At 32.9% G+C, this 23,541-nt stretch overlaps 3 protein-coding genes across 3 annotated transcripts; 2 read left to right on the top strand and 1 right to left on the bottom strand.

Annotated features, from left to right (window-relative positions):
* Window positions 1-885: 885 nt before the first annotated feature.
* On the bottom strand, window positions 886-2,192 carry LOC132064924 (probable carboxylesterase 1). Its single transcript, XM_059458099.1, has one exon. The coding sequence runs from the start codon at window positions 2,059-2,061 to the stop codon at window positions 1,144-1,146; it is 918 nt and encodes a 305-aa protein (XP_059314082.1). The 5' UTR covers window positions 2,062-2,192; the 3' UTR covers window positions 886-1,143.
* Window positions 2,193-10,106: 7,914 nt separating this feature from the next.
* Window positions 10,107-13,660, top strand: LOC132064923 (uncharacterized). Its single transcript, XM_059458098.1, has 6 exons — window positions 10,107-10,495; window positions 10,995-11,230; window positions 11,310-11,568; window positions 12,754-12,933; window positions 13,010-13,165; window positions 13,260-13,660. The coding sequence occupies exons 1-6, from the start codon at window positions 10,466-10,468 to the stop codon at window positions 13,431-13,433; spliced, it is 1,035 nt and encodes a 344-aa protein (XP_059314081.1). The 5' UTR covers window positions 10,107-10,465; the 3' UTR covers window positions 13,434-13,660.
* Window positions 13,661-17,346: 3,686 nt separating this feature from the next.
* On the top strand, window positions 17,347-23,339 carry LOC132064922 (polyadenylate-binding protein RBP47). Its single transcript, XM_059458097.1, has 6 exons — window positions 17,347-17,811; window positions 19,346-19,823; window positions 20,420-20,502; window positions 20,610-20,740; window positions 22,111-22,207; window positions 22,950-23,339. The coding sequence occupies exons 1-6, from the start codon at window positions 17,503-17,505 to the stop codon at window positions 23,121-23,123; spliced, it is 1,272 nt and encodes a 423-aa protein (XP_059314080.1). The 5' UTR covers window positions 17,347-17,502; the 3' UTR covers window positions 23,124-23,339.
* Window positions 23,340-23,541: the final 202 nt, after the last annotated feature.

The raw sequence follows: 23,541 nt of genomic DNA, 5'->3' as shown, positions 1-23,541 counted from the left end.
TCATGGCATGACGCTCCAGTCCTTTTCTGAAGAAATGAAATCTCTTGAGTCTTGTCTTCTGACAATTTGAAAAGAAGAAAATGACCTTCTCAGATCTCTTATGTGTTAAAATGAAGAACTCTTATAAAAAGGCCATAAAACTAAAAACATTTACTTTCCGAAATATGTCATCTATTCTACCCTTCTAGAAAAGAACTACTATGAACTATACATAGGATTCTGGGTTTAGATTTTATTGGAGCTCAACTTTGGAACGACAAGAAAAAAAGGTAATGCGTGTTGTTACTTTAACCACAAGAGCAAGTTCAGTTACTCGTACGAACATGTCGAAAAATTCGTTTGTCTGCCCCGTCCTTTACCACCTTAAGGCATCTAAATTGTTCTCGCGATTAGCTACTTTGGAGGACACTGATTATTCAATTGAACATCGTAGAGTTTGCTTACTTTCAAACAGAATAGTCAACGTTAGTATTATTTGTTACTCCCTAATTATATGAACTTTAACCAAGATTTTAATAATATATTTTTTATTCTATTGACATGAGAAGAAATGTAATTCATACTATAGTGCTTATCGAGTAGTTTTTTAATATCTAAATTTTAATTTTAAAATAAAGAGTTGATCTAATCCAATTTAGTGGAATTGACTCCCAAAAAAAAAAATGTCACACTTACTTTGGGACAAGGGAGTAATAATTTTCCATTTTAAGGACTCTATATTTAATAGATTTTACATAGAACATGCTATCCATTAAACTTTAAAGGACTCGTTTTTATAATCTCGCGATTAGCTCTCGAAGAAGAGAAGTATATTGTACGTTGCACTAAAATCTAATCCCCAGGACAGCATACAACTACGAAGCACACTATAAAGACTATTAGGCATATCAAATGTAACTACATCACATAGATATAAATACTTTATAACAATGGTGTCTGGCCTGCCAACTTCGATGCATCTAGATATTCCACTTGTAATCACATCACATAAACATAAGCAAAGCTTGTCCAAGTGAACTACTTTTAGGATTTTTGGTCTTAAATCTACTAGAGCTCAAAATTCAAATCACAAGAACCACAAAATAAAGACTGATGCTCATATAAGCATGTTATTTAAAAAGGCAAGATAACCCTAAACCAAACCTAGTACTCTTGCTTCAAGAAATCAACTAGTTTATCCATAAGCGCAACAGCTTTCTCGGCCAAAGGATTGTAAAAATGGAAACAATGTCCTTCCCCTTTCGTCTCCATTAACTCCACATCACCATTCCACTCACTCTTCTTCAATCCTTCATAATAATTCATCGTCCCTTTTTTCAGAAGATCTTTCTCAGCCACCAAAAACAAAACCTTCTTACACGCCATAGATTTTAACCTCGGATCTATCAATGGATTTACCCTCGGATCCTCCAAACTTCCACCACTTGTCGGACACAAAAACTCGTACAACGAATCATTTTCTATCCCAAAATATGGATGAACCAAAAAAAGCCCCAAAATTTTAACTTTTGAATCAAGATCAGTACTAACCCCTGCTCTAATAGCAACATCATTAGCAATATTCGCTCCAGCACTTTCTCCACCAATAAACACTTTGCTAAAATCAGCATAATCATTTAGCCAAGAATCCGGGCCATGTCCATTAACATGTGAAAGCACCCATTGAAAAGCTTCCCAAGAATCTTCATATGTAGCGGAAAAAGGGTTTTCTGGGCAAAGTCTATAATCAACTGAAACAGCAATAAAATTAGTCTTTTCAACTAAAGAACTGATAAAATTATGGAATACAGGGGAACGAGCTGATCCAATACAGAAAGCACCGCCATGAATGTAAATTATAACGGGGATTTTCTGTTTGGGATCGGTAATCTTGGGGAGAAATACACGTACAGAAACCCCTGTTTCTGGTTGAATTACAACATCTTTGGATTTAACAGGGGCTTGTGGATCGTCACAAAGTGGAGCATTTTCTGATGGACGGAATCTATTGATGCTGTTATCTTTGTAGATGACGAAAAAAGGGGTCATATCAACTGCTATTTCTTTAGTGTTGGTAGCCATTGGAGTTGAGAATTGCGTAACAGAGATGTGAATTGTAAAGTATGAGTAGAATGTATGTAGACAGAAAATTATTAATGGTGGGACGTAGCTATAAATAGGTTGAATTGACAAATCTTCGATTTCTACGTGGAGGGGAAAATAAGAAATTTCTACGGTGGGTGAACCGTAAACCGTTACCTTCCACTTAAGAAATGCCTCCGCAGTGGACTAATTAGGAAAAGGTTTAATAATGTTAAGGAGAATATTAGTAATGATCACTAAATTCCATTATGGGACTCACTCAAACAACAAATTTTAAATTAAAAAAGGAAACAAAGAAACAAAATTTAACTGACTATAACATAACAATGCAAATAATTTTGGGTTCAAATTTAATTCCCGGGATTTACTGACTATAAAAATGCAAATAATTTTGGGTTCAAATTTAACTCCCCTAATTTACTGGCTATAAAAAGGAAAATGATTTTGGGTTCAAATTTGACTCCCCTAATTTACTGGACATAAAATTGTAGACAAGTCAATAGATAGATAACACTAACCATCAAGGGTTACACAGTAATCACAAAATCAAGTCAAGCCTGAGGTTAAGATTCTACACCACAAGTCTGCCAAGTCCTCAATAATTTTTCAAAGTAACCACAACACGAATATAACCAACAATCCAGTAAATCGATGTATGATGTGATACTGAGACATGTAATGCAAATGGGATGGATGTTGTGCAATGCAATGGCCAACAACTTAAACCTGTACACACATGCTACGGACAGATTACGTCTCAATAGTCATGACTCATGGGAGACCCGCGAAGTCCATGTATCGTCACTGTACCGCCGGACTTTACCGCCAGACTATGATCTTACCACTATACATCCGCATATACCTCAGATCGATAACAGTAGCAATATAACTCTCATCTTTCTCTTTCTTTCCATTCAAATGTTTCCATAACCTTTTTCAATAAAATTATTTCACAATTCCTTCATAAGCTGTTTTTCACAACATTTCTATCATGTATGAATGTATGCATGCAAAAATCAGAAATCAATGCCAATGAATATGCTATGGAGATCACAAAGCACCATAAGCCAGTCAATTCTTGCATGAATCATCAATCGTCATGGAAACACATCAAATAATAAGTTCCAACTATTACACATGAGTCTATCGCATCCCACAACTCCAAATCACGTAATTAAATACACCACATGTCAATTAATACATAAACAACGGCGTCGAGCACAGATAATCAGAAATCATACCAACCTAATTGGATCACAACTCCACACCATGTCCGAAGACCTATCATGCTTTCCCTGTTAATACTACATAACATAGACGTATCACTAATTAAAGTCTAACTAAAGTAAGTCAAAACCTACCTCAATGCCGAGCACGAGCCTCGAACCGTCAAACTTGAGCTTTCCCCTTCCAGAATGCTTCGGAACGCTCAAAGTCTAACAATTAAACGATCTACATTAGACTACAAATCCAACGATATAAATATTGCTATACTTTTTGGAGAACCCCAAAATAACCTTAAAGGTGGCTACGACTTTACAAGGGTAACATGGGAAATTATAGGTGTCAATCCGAAGTTTAATAAGTCCAATTACTCATAATCGATACCAATTAGTACCCAATTAGCCCTAATTTCATCAATAAAAGGAACCCCCAAATTAGAAAGGAACCCTAACTCCCATGATTTTGATTTTTGAAATAAAGGAAGATTCAAGCCTAGAAGCTAATTACTCAATAATTAGATAGTAGAAATCAATAATTAAATCAATAAAATCCAATTTAAAAGAGATTTATAATCAACAACCTAGGGTTCATAAACCCATTTTCCCTGAATAGCTCATTAATTACCATGGGTTCCATTCTTAACCATAAATTATTCCGATTGAACACTTTAACACAAATAAATTCTTTTATTAAACACATTCGAATTAAAATTTTGAAGAAAAAAATTTACAAGTATTTTTAAAGTCTCATTACGTAAATAAGTTAATTACTTAAAATATGTCATCTCCTTTAAGGATACGCATTAGCCTCAGTTAGTTATAAAATTTTATGCATATTTCAATTAATGCTAATGTGTATAATCAAAAGAGGAAATATATTTATGAGTCGGAATATATAATAGAAATATTACGTCATGTGTTTAGGTGTTCAATTAAAATATGTTATAGCTTGAGTGTCCAACTGAAGTTTAATGAAAAATTTATGAAATTATCATATCCAATTCCATTGTGGGACTCACTCGAACAAGAAAATTTTAAATTAAAAAAGGGGCCAAAGAAACTAAATTTAACTCCCGTAATTTACTGCTATAAAAAGGCAAATAATTGTGGGTTCAAATTTAGCTCCCCTAATTTACTGGCTATAAAAAGGCAAACAATTTTGAGTTCAAATTTGATTCCCCTAATTTACTGGCTATAAAATTGCAAAGAATAGCATTGAGTACCTTTTTCTGGTTTGTCATGGTTGGCGTACTGTCAAGTGTCAATTTAGTCTTTATTTGAACAGATTAAACTTTTAAAATAGTACAGCTTTCTTTCTCTTGCTCTTCTTTCAAACCATGACATAATATCTGAAAATGGGTTAACCAAACTTGCAAGGTATGACTTAGGGCCTGTTTGGAAAGCCACCCAAGTAATTGAAATTGGGTGTAATTGGATGTAATTACACAGTTTGATCTATTTATTTGACCAAGTAATTACACAATTAGGTGGAAATTGAGTGTAATTGACAGGGTGTAATTACACTCTTCAATTCTGAAGGGGGGCTGAGAATTGGGTGTAATTACAGGGTTACTTTTTATTTTGTTTATTTTTTTACTTTAATTTCTTTTTATTTTTAATTTCTATTATTTTAATTTTTTTGATTTTTAATATTTTTTTATTTCTATCATTTTAATTTCTTTTTTATTTTTACTTTTGAATTATTTTTATTTTTTAAAATGTATTTTTCTTTTTATATTATTTATTTTTCATTTTCTTTCTTCTCATTTCCAACCTTTACTTCTTGTGGTTCCATGTAATTGCTCGTATTTTTTTATTTTATTCATTTAGCATAACCTTGTTATTATTCTAATATTTGAAACTACACCTCTTAATATTGGAAACAATAAGTTATTAACAAACTTGACATATAACGAGTAACGTTATTAAAGTAGAATTTTATTGTGAATTAAGTTATATACTTATATTTTTTCCTTTTTTTTGAATTATTTACTTAAGTTACGTTAGAACTTACTTATGTAATGTTAGAATTTGACATAAGAGTATTATGTTGAACTTTTTCTTTTGGATTTTGAATTTAGGTTATATTTCCAATTTTAAGTTATTTGCTTTCACATTGCATGTTGTTTATTTTTCACTTACATTTGATGGATTTTTTGTGTCAAACATTTGAATAATGTTATGACATTATATTTATTAATATTATTTTTTTGTCAAACATCTAATCCATGACGTTCTCACAAAAAAGTCTTTTTAAGTTTTATAATTAATTAAAATTAAATATTAATTTGAAAAATATATATCAATTATTTTTGTTACAATATTAGTTACAAATATATGATTATTAATTAATATATTTTCAAGAAACAATGTGTTATTAAATAACAAATTTAATATCATTTATAAAGGCAATATTTTTTGAATATTAATTTTAAATTTTTTATAATTAAATTTTATTTTTAAATTAAACTGATCGTGTAATTGCACCTAAGTGCAATTAACTAAAGACGCTTGTAATTACAATCGTAATTACGTTATGACAAACAAACAGGTCGTTATAATTACACTACTGTGTAATTACTAGACTGTGTAATTACTACCTTAGTAATTTCACCAATTCCAATTACCAGGTGGCTTTCCAAACAGGCCCTTAATCTTTTAGAAACGTAGTCAAAAAGCTAAAAACAAAAAGGGCAAAAAAGTAAAACAAAAAAAAATGCTAAAATTAGTCGTGCAGTTTTTTCACTTGAACACCTCAATTAAACTTTATTTCATTTAGACACCTGAGGTAAGGTCCTGTGCCATTGAAACACTTTTTGCTGACTTAGCAACTTGCTTGATTTGCACACCAAACTAGCACGTGAAGAGCCCAAAAATCAATTTTTTTTTAATTCTTTTTATTTCCTCCTTCTCCTTCTTCTTTTTTTTTTTTTTTTCCTATTTCTTCTCCATTTAACAAACCTTCCACCATTGCTATCTTGTTTGCCCGAAAAAACTCAAGTCTGCCACCACCCTCTCTCTCCCTAATCGTTTACATTATAAGAAAGATGATTTTTCTTTGGATAAATCTATTTAATAAACAAAAAAAAAATCCCAAAAAGATTTAAAAAAAAACATTTACCATTAATGGAGTCTTTAGAAAGCTTGAAGGTTTAAAATGGGTTAATTAATTTGATGAAAATTTTGAGAAATTAATGTCGGATTGTCTTTGGGTCTTCGTGGGAATCTTTAGCTGAAGTTAAAACAAATTTGGAGGAGTTTCTCTTGAAAATTTGGATTAAAATCATGGTTGTAACAAGAATAACATAAAGATGGTGAAGAACACCAAGAACAACTATTCATTTCAGAATTTTCGATGTGTCATTTTTTTTCTTTTTCGCTTTGTTAATAATGTGTCTTTTTTTTATTGGGTGTAAATCAAGTTTTTCTTTTCTTTTTTAGAGTATTACTTTTAATTTGTTATTAAATATTTTTAAAAAAAATTCTAATTAAAAAAGACACATGTCCTCATTTTATTCTTCAGTTGCCACGTCAGCCGCGAGTGTATTGCAAACATTTTGTAAATTTGGCCGATTTAGCTAAAAATGTCTAAATGGCACAGTCGGACCCTATCTTAGGTGTCTAAATGAAACAAAGTTTAGTTGAGGTGTTTAAGTGAAAAAACCGGACGACCACATGCCATCATAAAATGATATTATTGGACGGTTCTGCTTTAGTTTTTTTTTTTTTTTTTTTTTTTTGACATTTATTCTAATCCATAAAGAAAAGTGGTCTAGACAGCAAACCACACCTAAACCATAAACAACGGAAAACTTTAATTTATCTCGTTAGCGGACCCAAATTTTGTACTAGTATAAGTTTTATGAGACACAAAATAAATATTTTCATAAACAATCAAAGAATTCTAATACCACTCATTAGGGGTGTATATGGACTGGGTTGATTCAGATTTTTTAAATACTAAATTAAATCAACAAAAGTCGGGGTTTTCAACTTCGGGTGTTTTCCGGTAAAGTCTTCATATAAAAAATATAATTTGTGCTTCAAATATTTCTTTAGTCCTAGGAAGATATAACTATCTAATTAAGGTGTTTCTTAAGAAAATAACACAAAATATGAGATAGTGATGACGTATTACTTCCTCCGTTCCATCATAAGTGGTTTTTGTAGCTTATGCACACCCTTTAAGAAAGTGCCCACTCCTAGAAAATTAGGAGTGTTTTTACTAACTTACCCCTAATTAAATGCCTAGAAAAAAAAACTTAATGATTCTTGATTATGTAAATAAGAGCAGTTTTGGAAGAATAAGATCAATTTCTTCTTAAAATTATAAAGCAATATTTATTTTGAAACAAAATGAAAAGTCTAAAAAATCACTTATTATGGAACGGAAGGAGTACTTAATATTCAACAAACATAATGAAAATGATCATAATCGAAAAGTACTAAGTTATGCTAAAATAAATATTAATTACATGACTATATTAAGTTATGTATTTTGACTATCTAAACCAATGCAAAATTAAGAATAGATGCCCAACATTATTGTTATTCCTAGTGTTAGAATTGAATTTCTTTTGTTAGCATTAGTATTGATTTGGTTTTAATTCGGGCTTTATTTGAGTTACTAACATCTATGAGTTATAAAACCTATTGGATCATTCAAAATTCTAAGACCAAACTTGAAATAATATGTTATAGAACAAAAACTATGAAAAAATTAAGTAATATTTATAAATTAGGTTATAAATAAATGTTTTTATGTATAAAATATTTTAAAAAATTTATACATGTAATGTTGGGTTAGTTTGATTCGGTTTGACTTTTTCCGTTAAAACCAAACTAAATCAGTTATGATCAGTTTTTTTTTTTTTTTCAATACCAAACCACTAATCAAGTTTTTTTTCTCAGTTTGGCTCGAATAATCGATTTGATGTGATTTGTCGATTTTCTTTGTATACCCTTACCCCATCAAGGTCCCTCACGAGAAAGCTAGCATGCAACTATGGGCAATTTTATTCCAACACCTAAATCATAAGAGAAATTGAAGAATAAGAGAGAACTGTTAAACAGGCAGTTGGTTTTGTTAAGAGAGATTGAAGAATAAAAGTAGACTTCATATTTTCATAAACTATCTTTTCATAAAACAAAGTAACAATGTGTATTCTAAAGTGATGGAAGAGAAACCGTGATTGACTTCATAACTTGGTGAGTGTAATTGATATGACAAACGGAATTACTAGCTAATTTTATGATTAAGCCAACAATTAAGTCCTAAACTCGGAGAAGCCAATTGAAGGAGCTCTTAGTTGCATTGACAGCATCGTATAACTACATATAGGGGTGTACATGGACCGGATTGGTTCGGATTTTGCAAATACCAAATCAGATTAATTGGGTTTTTAAATTTATAAACCAAACCAAACCAATAAAATTCGGGTTTTTCAACTTCAGATTTTCGCGGGTTATTCGATTTTTTCGGGTTTTTTTTTCCTCAAAAAAGCCTTCATACAAAACATCTGACTTTTAGTTCAAATATTTCTTTAGTCCTAGTAAGATAGAACTATATAACTAAGGTGTTTCTTAAGAAAATAACACAAAATGTGAGATGAGTGATGACATCGTATTAAAATATTCAACAAAAAAGATAATAAAATCGGTTAAAATAAGTATTGCTAATTAATAAGCCATAAAGAAAATGACTTTAATCTAAATACTAAGTTATGCTAAAATAAGTACGGCTAATAAGTATTAATTACATGACAAAAAAAAATTAGGCTATGTATTTTTACTCTCTAAACTAATTATGCAAAACTAAATAATAGATATCCAACATTACTATCATTCCTAGTGTTAGAATTGAATTTCTTTTGTTAGCATTAGTGTTGATTTGGACTTTATTTGAGTTACTAACATCTATAGGATATAAAACTTATTGGCATTGAAAATTCTAAGTTCAAGCTTAAAATAATATTATAAAAGACAAAAAATTATGAAAAAATTTAAGAAATATTTACAAATTACATTACAAATAAATATTTTTATGTACAAAATATTTCATAAATCGAATACACATAACGTCGGGTCGGTTTGGTTCGGTTTGACTTTTTTTAGCTAAAATCAAATCAAACCAAATCAATTATGGTCGGGTTTTTTTTGAAATTGGCAACTGTAAGTATAGTACTCCATTAGAAATACTTTTGTATAATTTTCCCCTTAAATTCGTGTAAAAATGAGTTTTATTTCATTAAAATTTCAAATTTACTATACAAATATTAAGGGGAATGGTGGATGAATTTAGGGGTCGTTTGGTGTGAAGGATAAGCAAAAATAGTCCCGGGATAAAATTTTAGTGTCTCCCTATCCCATGTTTGGTTGGAATAAAAATCCGGGATAACTAATCTCGGGATTAGTTATCCATTGTAATTATTTTATCCCACCTCACCTTAATAACTAATCCTAAAAGTCAGCTTCCCAACCAAACGATCCCTTAAGGTTTAAATTTTTACACTAGACGAATGAGAAAAAAAGAAAAAGAAAAAGAAAAAGAAAAGAAGTTATGGTGTACAAATTATGATTAAACGAAACTCCATAGTTTTTAACCTTTTTCATGTGGAAACTGAGCTGCGGTAGCTAGAGTTAAAGCAAACAGTAAAACGTGTAACTTTTTAAACATAACAAAGAGCGGTGAAATTGCAAGTAATGATTATTCGTTGACGAAATCAACGCCCGATTGAAACGGTGTCGTATCATATATTATATTTCTGTTTTCCTTCATATGGTACCAGCCATGGGACTCCACATGATTTTGCAGAGAGGAACAAGTGTAAATCACAAGGAAAAATCAAAATTCAAAAAGTGAAAAAAAGAAAGCAAAAAGGAGGAGCGTAATAATTGAACAAAAGGGTCACTAAAGAACTCTCTCATCATAGTGTTCTTCACGAGAAAAAGCTCATCCCAGCTTTGTTTTTCTTACTAATATCTCTCTTTCTAAGTATAATAATATATTGTGTACATAATTATGAGTGTCTGCATGTATTGTGAAGAAGAAGAAACTGAGGAATAAGAATGAATAAAGGTAGAAAGCAAAAGGGGATCTTTTTTTGAATGTTGGTGTTCCCCAATGCCTTTTCTTTATCTTCCTTTTTGAGCATTAAGCTATGGCTGACCGTTTCTGCCTCTTCACCAAGGTAAGTTTTTTTGTTTAACATTCTTGCTTCTTCTAACATATTGCTTCTGGAAAGTATCCACAACGGTGTGTAATGTTTTTTATTTAATCTTTTTTCCCTTAAAGGTCTTTCTTTGCCTTTTATTGACAACTGTATATAATATTATGACAACTCGGAGCTGTTTTGATCTGGGTTTTTTCCCATTTGCAAGTGTTTGCTCGAATTTGAGAATATCCTGCTTGAGCAAATATTTTTAGACTTGTACAGATTCCAATGATGTAGCCGTAACAGCTCAATAAAACCATAATATTCCTTACTTATCTTGTATCTTGCATTCCTATGTGATGAAACCTACCTAGATTCCTCTGTCTTTTTTTTTTTTTTTTTTTTTTTTTTTTTTTTTTCGTCTTCTGAATTAACTTTGCAACTGAGTTTATTTTATTGAGGCCCTGAAGGAAAATTTAAATCTGCAAAATGAGACTTAAAATCCTAAGTATTCTAACTTCTGATTCAATTCCAGGATACTTTCATCATAAAGCCACCAAAGAAATCTCCACTGCTGCTGAGAATGGTGGTCTTACTTTTTGCAATGGTATGTGGAATTTATATATGTTCGATTTGCCTTAAACAAATTGGTTCGCATTCCACTGCTCCACTCGCAACTGTTCATGTTGTTGAAAGGCCATGTGAGACGGCTAATGTTGACCCTTCAGAAAAACCTTTCATGCACTTCCCCAAGCCAAAAACTTTTAGCCGGTGAGACATTGACAATATGTTCGTATGTTTTAGTATGTCATTATGGATAAAACTACTGACTAAAACCTGCTGTTATCAGGGCTGAGTGTGCTTGTAATCCTGTAAGGTTTTTTGCAATTTTGTCCACTCAGAGGTCTGGTAGTGGATGGTTTGAAACATTGTTGAACAGCCATATGAATATAAGCTCTAACGGGGAGATTTTTTCTGTTAAAGTCCGGAAAAGTAATGCATCAACAATTTTGGAAACACTGGACAAACTCTATGACCTAGAATTTTTGACCAGTGCTTCCAAGAATGAATGCACAGCTGCAGTTGGTCTTAAGTGGATGCTTAATCAGGTGAGTGCTATCTTCAAAATTTGATTTGTCACGTCTGTTCCTAAGTATGTGGTCAGAGAACATAACTACATAGTGAATGTAGCTGTGACTTATAGAAAATCTTTTGTCATATCGATTCATTTTATCAACATCGTGTGCCAGTTGTGTAGTGAATATAGTTGATAGTTCAAATGTGAAATTGGCATGTTATGCTTAATGTCCACATATTTGTCTGTCATCTGAATTTGCTGTTTTCATTAAGCTTTATTTTGGTCGTGATAAACACATAAATCTGATCAAGGAGTTAAAAAAGGTGACAATTATTGGTGGAATATTTACTGCCTGGCTGTGTTAGCTTGTCTTGAAGCGCAGATAGATTTCATTTTTCTTCATATGTCGGTTCATTTGTGAAACAGGGTATCTTTCTTTTGAGAGTTTGGGTCGAGGTCATTCACTTATATTTGGGTCGAGGTCATTCACTTATATTCTTCTTATTCATCATATTGTATGTATGAGTTTGAATATCTAGTTGTTTAGCAATTCTACTTTGCATAATCAGTTAAGTTATGATAGTTTCTTATCACTTGAATGCTGCTTTAATACAGTGTATAGTAGATGGAACACTAGTACTGGAATACTGAGTAAGACAGGGTCTCAGAATCACAAGCATTATGATTTCAGGAAAATAAAAATATGTGATGTGTAATTAGTGGAAAGACACTAAAAGTTCCCAGATACGAAATGCTTGACTACTAACTTCTCCCCTCAATCCACCTGTTTCGTTTGAAAAGTGAAGATGGTATTGAGTCCAAAATTACCTGGCTAGAAAAGGACTAAAAAAAATGCAAAATTTCCAATTCCAGCAATAAAGGAAGGGAAACATATACACAATTCAAAATGAATATGCAGAATTTCATACTCATTCGCCGGTACATGGAGTATTTTGCAAAAATCCATATTTTATGTCACCACTGATCGACCCAGGTACAGTTGAAACTAGGTAGGAAGGAATTACAAAGATTGGTCTACAAGACACCTCACCTTATAAAGAACATAATCATTTAAAAATTGGTCTACATGATGAATTACCTTGTGAAAGGTTAGATTATCTAAACTCTGAAATCAGCTTATGCCTTGGTGGCTTGGTTCCTTTTTTCATGGTTATGGATCATGATGGACTGCATGGGCATTTCCATGTTATTACAGGGTCTATTGCTGCATCATGAGGAAATTGTTGAGTACTTCAAAAGGAGAGGAGTTTCCACAATTTTTCTCTTCAGAAGAAATCTTTTGCGCAGAATGGTTTCAATGCTAGCAAATTCGTATGATCAGAATGCTAAGCTGTTAAACGGAACCCACAAGTCTCATGTGCATTCTCCCAAGGAGGTCAGTTGATAGATCCCTATGATGTAGAGAAATATGCTTATGTCTCCATGTTGTCTTAAGCAATTGCGTTTTGCAGGCTGAGATTCTTGCAAGTTACAAGCCTACAATAAACACAACCACGCTGATCCCTAACCTGAAGCAAGTACAGGACATGGTGGCTAACGCACTGGAGTACTTTAAAAGCACTCGACATATAATCTTGCTCTATGAGGACATAATAAAAAATCGGACTGTAAGATATTGCATATCTACTATATCCCTGGTATTTTTAGTTCTCTTGTGAGGAAGTTCGTTTTATGCTATTACTTCCTGCCATGTTGTCACAGATACTGAATGATGTGCAAGATTTCCTGAAGGTTCCAAGAATGGACCTCCATAGTCGCCAAGTGAAGATACACAAGGGCCCATTGTCTTCGCAAGTTGAAAATTGGAGTGATGTTGAAAAGGAACTTAAGGGAACACCTTATGAAAGCTTCGTACATGCAGATTACAAAATATAAATGTGCAGTCCTTGTGTATATGTAGCTTATGTTGTTTAACTTTAATTCTTTCATTATTTATCTGTAAGCAGAAGCTAGTGGGGGAATTCAGGTTAAGATTTGGCTGCAGCAGGTTGTCTTCGAGTACCCCTCGGTTCAGGTAATCAATTTTGCGTATGTTTTTGATCTTCACGTTAAATAGGTTTTTGTAGCTGATTGAGAATGAAATTAGCAATTTTGACCTTGAAGTATTTCTTCTCCCTTCTCTTTGGAATTATGATATTTAATCCAGTGGTGAATTGCATCACACATGTGACATAGTCCATAATTCTTACTGCTCATAACCGAGTGTGACATAGTCCATAATTCTTACTGCTCATAACCGCATTATGTGAATTGTGTAGCTTACTTGATCTAGATAATGTAAAGTCTGAGTGAAGTAGGTGATGGTATTGCCCATAGTTACTATGTACCTTAATCATAAAAAAATTGTATCCACCGACTTTGTATGGCATGAAATGGAAGAAGAGAGATGTTCATAGATTTGTCTTTATTTGTTTGTTTTTAAGCAAGAAAGGTTGAAATTTGTTAGCACTAAATAATGCTTGGTTACAGTTACAGTGCAAAGAACATGTGAAGCAACATAAAGGCTAATCTAGCAACCATATGCGCTTGCACATGGAGTAGCATTTTTTTTGTTGTGCACTTATTAGTGGACAAACTGGCCACCTTACTGTACTATAAACTGAAATTGACTACTATTCGTTTGACCCGATACCATTAGTTTCAGCAAGAAATGTCGATCTTAAAAACAACATGAATTATTGCATACAGACAATAGTAACTTGACAGAATTGTTGGTGCATTAGAGTAAATTGGATTATGAAGTAACAAAACATTGAAGAAGTCCACCGATATCCACACACAGAGTGGTGTGCAAATTCGTTTTCCTTTCAGTTTTATCACCAAAAGTCAAGTGTAATATTTGCAGCGCTTCAGTAGAAAAAAAGAACAAAAAGAAAGTGGACCAAGAAATGAAAAATAAGCAAAGTTATAACGATCGTCAGTAACCAGAGGTTAACTCACCATTTGAAATCAATTCAAGAAAATATGTACATAAAATATAAAATATCTAATTTTGTGAAGAAATTGTGGGTTTACCTGCACCATAATTTGGGCAGTAAATCTGCCCGTCAGCAACAGATGGCTTTAGAATACAACGTGGACCCGCAATTTGATCCAAACTACTCCAATGAGCTAGCACATTCTAATGTAATCAGCAGCCTTTTGTTATCTAGGACAACAATTGGCAAGTTCATACTTCCAAGCTGCAAGTTGGAAGAAATAGTGCTTCCAAGCTGCAAGTTGGAAGAATTAATAATTCAACTAATCGACTGGATTATAATTGATTAAAAAAAAAAGTCGAAAATTAGAAAACTGATTCACACCGTTACAACAACGGAACGGAGTGGTAAAATCTAGCGACATCTTCACACGTCAAAATGGACAAATGACCAGCATGTGCTTACACGAGATGACATGCTGTCCATGAACCAACATGATACAAACAACCTCTTATCGGTAAAAACTGTCCGAATCTCATGTTTTCACCCAATAATAATAGCAACTCCTCCATCCATTTCATAATAAGTGTTTGTTTTATCTTTTTATTTTGTTTTAACATAAGTTGTATTTTACGTAATAAAAAAGACATTGATTTTATTCTTCCAATTTTAGCCTTGTTTAAATAAAGAGAGTTATACGTAAACAAGAAACTGCTAGAGAGCTACTCCCTGCGTCCCAAAATAAGTGTCATCTTAGTAAAAATCACGCTCATTAAGAAATCAATACAATATGGAGTTTACTAAACTACCCCTATTATTAGATTTTTTTAGAATTGGGCAATATTAAAGTGGACTACTTCTGTAATGCTAAGGATATATTTGGAAATACTTGCCAATTTTTGTCTTGAATTTCTAAGGTAAAACTTATTTTAAGTTTTTTTTTAATTTTTTTTACTAAGGTGACACTTGTTTTGGACGGATGGAGTACTTTTTCAAGACACATATTAAGGTCAAGTTTGTAAGTTCTTTGAAAGCCACACAGTAATTGCAATTGGTGTAATTACACCTGAGTAATTACATTTACCTAGTAATTACATAGTATTGTAATTACAATGACTTTGTTTGTTTATCATAATGTAATTAAAGTGTAATTACAGCGTCTTTGTTTGATTGCACAAGTGTATTACGATTAGTTTAATTTAAAAATAAAACTTAACTATAAAAAATTTAAAATTAATATTTAAAAATATGTGTCTTTATAAATGGTATTAAATTAGCTATTTAATAACACATTGTTTCTTGAAAATATGTTAATTAATAATCATATATTTGTAACTAATATTGTAAAAAAAAATAGTTGATATATAATTTCAAATTAATAATATTTTTATTTTAATTGATTATAAAACTTAAAAAGCATATTTTTTTTTTTGTGAAAACATCATGGGATTTGATGTTTAAAAAAAAAAAGAATATTTATAAATATAACGCCACAATATTATTCAAATGTTTAACAAAAATTCTATCAATTATAAGTAAAAAATAAACAACAAACAATGTGAAATAAAAAGTCAATAGTACTAAAGCAAAAAAATTAAAGTCGAAAATATAACTTAAATTCAAAAGAATCCAAAAGAATTTTGTTTAACATAATACTTTTATGCCAAATTCTAACATTACATAAGTAAGTTCCAATGTAACATAAGTAAATACTCCTATAATTTAAAAGAAAGGGAAAAAATAAGTCTATAACCACATTCACAACAAAATTCTACTTTAATAACGTTACTCATTGTATGCCAAGTTTGTTAATGACTCATTCTTTCTAACATTAAGAGATGTAGTTTCCAAAATTAGAATAATAATCTTGTTATGCTAAATGAATAAAATAAAATAAAAAATACGAAAGCAATTACTTAACCACAAGTAAGAAAGGTTGGGAATGAGAAGAAAGGAAATGAAATATAAATAATATAAAAAGAAAAATATATTTATAAAAATAATTAAAAAGTAAAAATAAAAAATTAATTAATTAATAGAAATAAAAAAATAAATTAGAAAAGCAAAGAAATTTAAAAAATAAAATAATATAATTTAAAAAATAAAATAAAAAATAAAAAAACTAAAAAGTAACTACCGTAATTACGAGGGGGTGTAATTACACCCGATTCTCGCCCCCCTTGAGAATTGGAGAGTGTAATTACACCCTGTCAATTACACCTATTTCCCACCTAACTGTGTAATTACCTGGTCAAACAAAACAGGTCAAACTGTGTAATTACACCCAATTACATCAAATTTCAATTACCTGGGTGGCTTTCCAAACAGGCCCTAAAGGTGCATTTTACTTTCTAAAAGTGCATAGTTTCTTTAAGGGGGTGTCCCCAAATTAAAAACACCATTTATTGTGAAACAGACAGAATAATTCAGTAAAACTAAATAATTAATTGAACAAAAATAATTTTTAATCAGTGACAACTTAATAATAACAGTTGCATGTCTTGCATCTGAAAAACACATTTAATGTAAATAGGCGTACTACCATTAAATTGGTACACCAAGTTCGAGTAAATTTCACTTGCCCACAATTTAACGTTAGCTCGAAATACACGGTTGCCGTCAACGAACCGCCGATCAATGTTTTGACTTCAAAGAAAAGCTACGACAAGTAAGGGACCCACATTCACCACCGCGTATCAACTGGTCCCACAACTCAACTTGTCTCTAAACTCCTTCATCTTACGGCTACTACCAAGTCCTCACATCTGAATCGTACGGTCAGAATTAATCGTCGTTACACACGAGAGAACAGACCCTAGATCCGTATAGTGTATCTCATCAAAAGCTCTATATATAGTAAGCCGACTCACAACTCGTCTCCCTCTTTTCCACTTCCTCTCTCTCATTACCCGGAAAGTTACATACCTTATACTCACACCTCTCTCTCTCTAAAGTTAAGAAAAAACTTCAAGAACTAGAGAGAGAAAGTGTGTGTGAGAGAGAGAGGAAGAAAGGGTTAGATTAAAATGAATGGTGGAGATATGAATCAGCAACAGCAACAACAACAACAACAGCAACAACAACAGCAGTGGGTTGCGATGCAGCAGTATCAGCAACAATGGATGGCGATGCAGTATCCAGCAGCAGCAATGGCGATGCAACAGCAGATGATGTATGGACAACAATACATGCCTTATTACCATCAACAGCAACAGAAGCAGCCTACCCCTCAGATTCAAAGCTCATCTGAAGATAACAAAACTGTCTGGATTGGTGATCTTCAACAATGGATGGATGAAAGTTATCTTCATTCTTGCTTTTCTCAAGCTGGAGAGGTTTGTTTTATCTATTCAATTAACTCATTACCGTCGTTAGATGAATGTTCAGCTGTTTGTGATTTAATTGCTTTAACAGTTTTGTTCAATTATATTGAGAGATGTTTAAATGCTAAAACCTGTGTCATAGTTGTTAAGAACTCACTCACTTTATTTAACTTGGGTATTAGTTGCAAAACAAGATCTGACCCTACTTAGATCCCAGTCAGTGCATCGGTACGAGATTTGGAGGAGATTTTTCGGGATCTTGTCGCCTCTATTTTTGTTAGGGGTTTTTCCTTTTGGCCATCCGAAAGATTAGAGAATTCCGAATCAAATATTGACTTTTAGTCTGTTAAGCTAAGAATGTCTCCCCAGAAGAATGTCGGGGATGAGAAGGATTTAAATGCATTTGATTATATAGAGGATACAGTTTTCGTGCCTTAACTGCTGAGACTTACATTCTAAAACGACATTGTCAAGTAATTAACTTGAGGTCAGTTTGTCGCAGAGATTCACCTTGGGTTCAAATTTGGGGAATTGAGTTAGTAGAAATGATAGATTTAACTAGAATGAGACATAAGTATTGTTAGCTTCGGGAGAATTCTCGTTACTAGGAGAAAGTATGGCCAGCCATGTGTAGCCGTGTCATCTAGGAAACAGTTGAGTGGTCAAGAGGTTAACACTGCAGTGGACGAGTACCAATTCTAGTTGCTCTAGCTAGATGTTTCAACTCCCTGCTTTCATAAAAAAAGAAGTACAACCCGTGTCCTGAGCATCTAATGTCAGTCTCCACTCTCCACTACACGGCTTCAGATTTAGTGTTGGTGCTTCATACGTTCTCTCTTTTCTACTCAATGGAATTGGAGAACATTCTTCTATACTTCAGTTTCCTTTTTATTTGAACCTCTATCTCTAGTAAAGCTTTGACATCAATTGATTTGTACTTTTAATGAATAGCTTGTCCCTTTTTTCTTTTTGGTGCACCAATATGAGATTCAAATATAGAATATTGGGTGTCTACCACAGAGGATCATTTTTCTTTGCAAATTCTCTATTTTTCGGTATATCACTAGTGTATGAGAAATTTTCTTCCCATCGTCAATTATATTATTTTACCTTATCTAAAAAATAAAAGAAAAGCTTTGATGTCAATTTCCTCAAAAATTGTAGGATTAGAAGATTATGACACAAAGAACCAAAAGATGCATGGACTGTTATGTAATTGCTGAAAATGTCGGTGAATTTTCTTTTCCTCTAAGAAAAGAAAGAAATTAACGAGGATGGAGAAAAGCTTTTCCATCCTCAAAACAGTCTAGAGCTGGACTCCAAGTTGGATGGACCGACTGCATTTGATTGAATAATTCTAGCAACTTTTGCTTTTCTTTTCTGGAATTCCTTTGCCTTCCCTATGACTCTAAATGTAGTGGGAAACCCTTTCTTTTGTGGTAGAAATAAAATATCTCAACTATAGAGAACAAGAATTGATTATTTGGTTTGCAATTTAAGCGTGCACTCCATAATAGTACTTGACCATGTGTCGTATATCATGCAGGTTATTTCTGTGAAAATTATTCGAAATAAGCAAACTGGTCAATCAGAGCGTTACGGATTTGTTGAGTTCAATACTCATGCCGCAGCAGAGAAAGTGCTACAGAGCTACAATGGCGCTATGATGCCAAATGCGGAGCAGCCTTTCCGCTTAAATTGGGCAGCCTTCAGCGCTGGTGAAAAGCGTGCAGAGACTGGTTCTGATTTCTCGATTTTTGTAGGAGATTTGGCTTCTGATGTTACTGACACAATGTTACGTGACACATTCGCAAGTAGATATCCATCTCTTAAAGGTGCAAAAGTAGTAGTAGATGCAAACACAGGCCACTCGAAAGGCTATGGCTTTGTAAGGTTTGGTGATGAAAGCGAGAGGTCTCGGGCCATGACTGAAATGAATGGTCAATATTGTTCCAGCAGGCCCATGCGTGTTGGTGTTGCTACCCCAAAGAAACCATCAGCTCAGCAACAATTTTCTTCCCAAGGTACGTGATATTGTACCTTGTTCTACTGTAAGCCATTTACTAAACCTTTACTGGCATCAGATGACTATGAGTATATGTTGTTTATACTCGTCACTCATATTACATGACTTCTGCTGTCAAGATTCGAATGGACTTACTTTTTACCAGAGCTTTTGAAAAGATTCTTTTAACATTTATTATATCCTTTAGAATCCTTTGGTTACATCCTATTTGAATTTTATTTTATCCGGAAAACCCAAAAAAAGGACAGATAGAAAAGCAAAGGAATCCCCAAGAATCCCCAATTAATCATTTTCGATTTTAATTCAGAAGTTAAGTCAAATTGTCGTTTGACAAACGTAGTGGATTTTCTGTTTTGAGCAAGGCAGTATTTTTTATTTTATTTTTATATAGTTATTGGTGCAAAGCATGCTGCTATTCTTTTGGCCTGGATGCACCAGAATTTGCTAGATCTATTGAGCTTGGTTTTCTTCCTGTAGTTTACTGTGACCAGTTATTTCTTACCTATGTGCTAGCAGCTTCATGTTTGTATCAAATTGTAAATGTCATGTTCAACTTTTATATTGAGCTCAGAACTGCTTACTCTGTTTGTTCAGCTGTGATATTATCTGGTGGATATGCATCAAATGGTGCTGCAACCCATGGATCCCAGTCTGATGGCGATTCATCAAACACTACAGTGAGTGCTCCATTTTCTTGTGGAAGTTGGTTAATTGGAGTAACTCTCAATTAAACTAATACTAGTAGAAAAATAGTTAGTTGGCCTTAACTTTTTCTTTATGGTAGATTTTTGTTGGAGGACTTGATTCTGAAGTCACTGACGAGGAACTGAGGCAGTCCTTTAATCAGTTTGGGGAAGTGGTCTCTGTGAAGATACCTGCCGGAAAAGGATGTGGTTTTGTACAATTTTCTGAAAGGTAATTAGCTATATTGCTTGACGCGAAATCTGGTAGTAGCCAGTGAACTTTTTGTTTGTGTATCATTGTCTGAGACATTGAGAGAAGTGATTGTACGGGCCTTGAGGCATGGAGATGATTGGTAGATAAGTTCAGTATCTTTTATCATTTAATCTCATTTGATAGTGAACTTTTTGAATAATTGATTAGTTCTAAATGTTGAGTTGAAAAAAAACGAGTTTTGTATGTTTAAGAATCTCTGTTATTTGGTTTGGTTTGTGATTCTTGAGAAGTTGCCCAGGACTGAACACAAAGATTGATGTGAGGATAAAATGTTGTTCAAGTTGTCTAGCAATTGGCGTTTACCACGAATATTAATCTCATATTTCTTATAGGTAATATAAAGATAGTGAAGCTTAGACTTTGTTTCCTTTTGGTCCATCCATTTTAACTGTACATTCTGCCAGCTTATTCTTTTTAAAGCTGTTCGCTTTATCTACCTTTTGTTGTTTGTCTTAGCCAGAAACTCCCAATATTCTGTTGGTTCTTCCTTTGCTTTTAACAGTTATCAACTCGTCTTCTTTTTTGTTATCAACTCGTCTTCTTTTTTGTTCTTCCCTTATGTTTGAACATATATTTTTTTTCGTTCTTCTAGCTCACGGAGCTCTTTCCCTAAGATTTTATTATGTTTTTTTTTCTTCCAAAGTTTAACACTGCAAATCTCATCATCACCATCTTCTGCTGCTAACTATGGTGTGCGAGCAACAATAGACTAGTAGCAACTGGGTTTTGAATTTCTTATCTAAATGATAAAGTTACTGGGACTCTCACATTATCTGTCAGTCCTCGAAGTTCAATGCTAGATGGTAAATTTTCTTTTGGGTTCCAAGTAGAATGTTGCATGTGAGTAGAGGGGAATCTTTTCTTAAGAGTGAGATCTCTTTTCTTTTTGGGTCACGTGAAACCCCACTGATTGTCTCGTGTAACCTGCTTGAAGGGAATACAATTGGTAGTAAAAAATAACCAAATCTTATGAACAAGTAGAACTGAATGTACTGCTACTCTGCTAGAGTGACGTAGTAAGCCTATGCAGTTAAAGTGGAAAAAAATGCCAATTTTTAGGTTATTGCTAATGTAGAAAATAGAGTAATCTTATCCTGAAACTTCTAAATGCAGCACGCAGAATATGATATATTCTTGGTGCAACTTGCAGTACAATCAAGATGTAAATATTTTTACTGACATTTCTAATTCCTTACATGTTTAACGGATTAAAAGGTCTTCTTGCTGTACATATCAGTTCCTTCTTGATGCAATTACTGAAATTGATCTTGCTTGTCCTCAAAAAAAGCAGCATGCCTGACAACCTTCTGGGTTTTTATGTTCCGTAGGAGCTCTGCTCAGGAAGCCATACAAAAATTAAGTGGAGCAGTAATTGGCAAGCAGGCAGTTCGTCTTTCCTGGGGGCGAAGTCCCGCAAACAAGCAGGTATTTCCCACAGGAATATTCTATTTGGACAATATCAACCTTCTGATTAAAAAAAAAGGAAAAGTGATTAATCAGCTTCTCAATAAAACAAAATGTTGGTAGGTGATCAGTTCAATCTGCAGCCTTTTAAAAGTTATGATCAAATGTTCTATAATGCAACCTATTGAAAGTCGACCTCATTCACAGAATGATCTAATGTTCTACAAAAGCTTTCACTTTCACATGCATAGTCCACTGAACCAGCAGCCTTGTTTGAAATCTTAAATTGGTTTGTTTGACATGTTGCTTTAATAGTCTATCCTTTTCCAAAATGATGAATTTTTTCAGAATGGGGCTTATACATTTATGTGAAATTTCTATTGGTATCGTTATTAAAAAAAAAAAAAAAAAAAAAAAGGATATCTATGGTAAATCTTTTCTGAATAAGAAACTTCTGCCCAATCTGAATAGTTTTCTATGTTATTGATAATTTCTTGATTGTTACTCCAGTTTCAGACGTGTCAATCCTTCTGTTTTTCTTTTGTGCGATTGGAATTTCTAGAGCCAATGAAATAATATCTTTCTGTATGCTCTTTTAATTAGTTAAATTCAATTCCTGTATCTTTCTTTATGCTCCTAATTTAGTTGTCTGTATTGGGGATTTTGAAAATATTGAAGCTTTTGCAGCATCTTCAGTCTTATGTTCTTGTTCTTGTGGTAAATTGTCTTCTACAGCCTGCTTATTTGTTATCTACTTTTGCAGATGAGAACTGATTCTGGTAATCAGTGGAATGGGGGCGGCTATTATGGAAGGCAAAATTATGGAGGATATGGATATGGCGCATCACAAAATCAGGATTCTGGCATGTATGCTGCTGGAGCAGCTTATGGAGCATCCTCTAATGGCTATGGTAATCACCAACAGCCTGTTAGCTGAGCTCTAACGGACTCTGCTGCTAATTGAGAGATTGCCAAAACACTCTTTTTCTCTTTTGGGGGGGTTCAAATTTAAGTTTACTTAAAAAGATTAAAAGCATAGAGTTTGATGAGAATTTTGTAGCTGGATTTATTTTATGCATAGTGAGTCCAAGATATGTGAAACTTATACCTACTAGAGATTTTGAGTTATAATGATTGGTGAACTTATTTCGAATTCTGCTGCCTTTTAAACTTTTCTTGGTATGTGTGTGTATATTTTTTTTATGTTATTGTTGATAGATTTCAGAAAACAAACTGCCTCTGATCAAGTGTGATAAAAGAAGAGACTATACAGAACAACATTCTTCTGAAGCATGATTTTCTAAAATTGTTCTTTTAAACTTGATTAATTGGAGAAATGAGCAGGGAGAGTAGAA

The sequence above is a fragment of the Lycium ferocissimum genome, chromosome 7, assembly GCF_029784015.1.
Source record: "Lycium ferocissimum isolate CSIRO_LF1 chromosome 7, AGI_CSIRO_Lferr_CH_V1, whole genome shotgun sequence".
In the NCBI taxonomy this organism is placed as follows: Eukaryota; Viridiplantae; Streptophyta; class Magnoliopsida; order Solanales; family Solanaceae; genus Lycium; species Lycium ferocissimum.
This window is presented reverse-complemented; position numbering and strand designations above follow the sequence as displayed.

Excerpts from the sequence above, each read along its gene's own strand:
- LOC132064924 (XM_059458099.1), bottom strand. The coding sequence starts at position 2,061 with ATGGCTACCAACACTAAAGAAATAGCAGTTGATATGACCCCTTTTTTC.
- LOC132064923 (XM_059458098.1), top strand. The coding sequence starts at position 10,466 with ATGGCTGACCGTTTCTGCCTCTTCACCAAG. Across the intron at positions 11,569-12,753 it reads TTAAGTGGATGCTTAATCAG|GGTCTATTGCTGCATCATGA; the intron begins GTGAGTGCTATC and ends ATGTTATTACAG. Across the intron at positions 12,934-13,009 it reads ATGTGCATTCTCCCAAGGAG|GCTGAGATTCTTGCAAGTTA; the intron begins GTCAGTTGATAG and ends TGCGTTTTGCAG.
- LOC132064922 (XM_059458097.1), top strand. The coding sequence starts at position 17,503 with ATGAATGGTGGAGATATGAATCAGCAACAGCAACAACAACAACAACAG. Across the intron at positions 17,812-19,345 it reads GCTTTTCTCAAGCTGGAGAG|GTTATTTCTGTGAAAATTAT; the intron begins GTTTGTTTTATC and ends TATATCATGCAG. Across the intron at positions 20,741-22,110 it reads TTTGTACAATTTTCTGAAAG|GAGCTCTGCTCAGGAAGCCA; the intron begins GTAATTAGCTAT and ends TATGTTCCGTAG.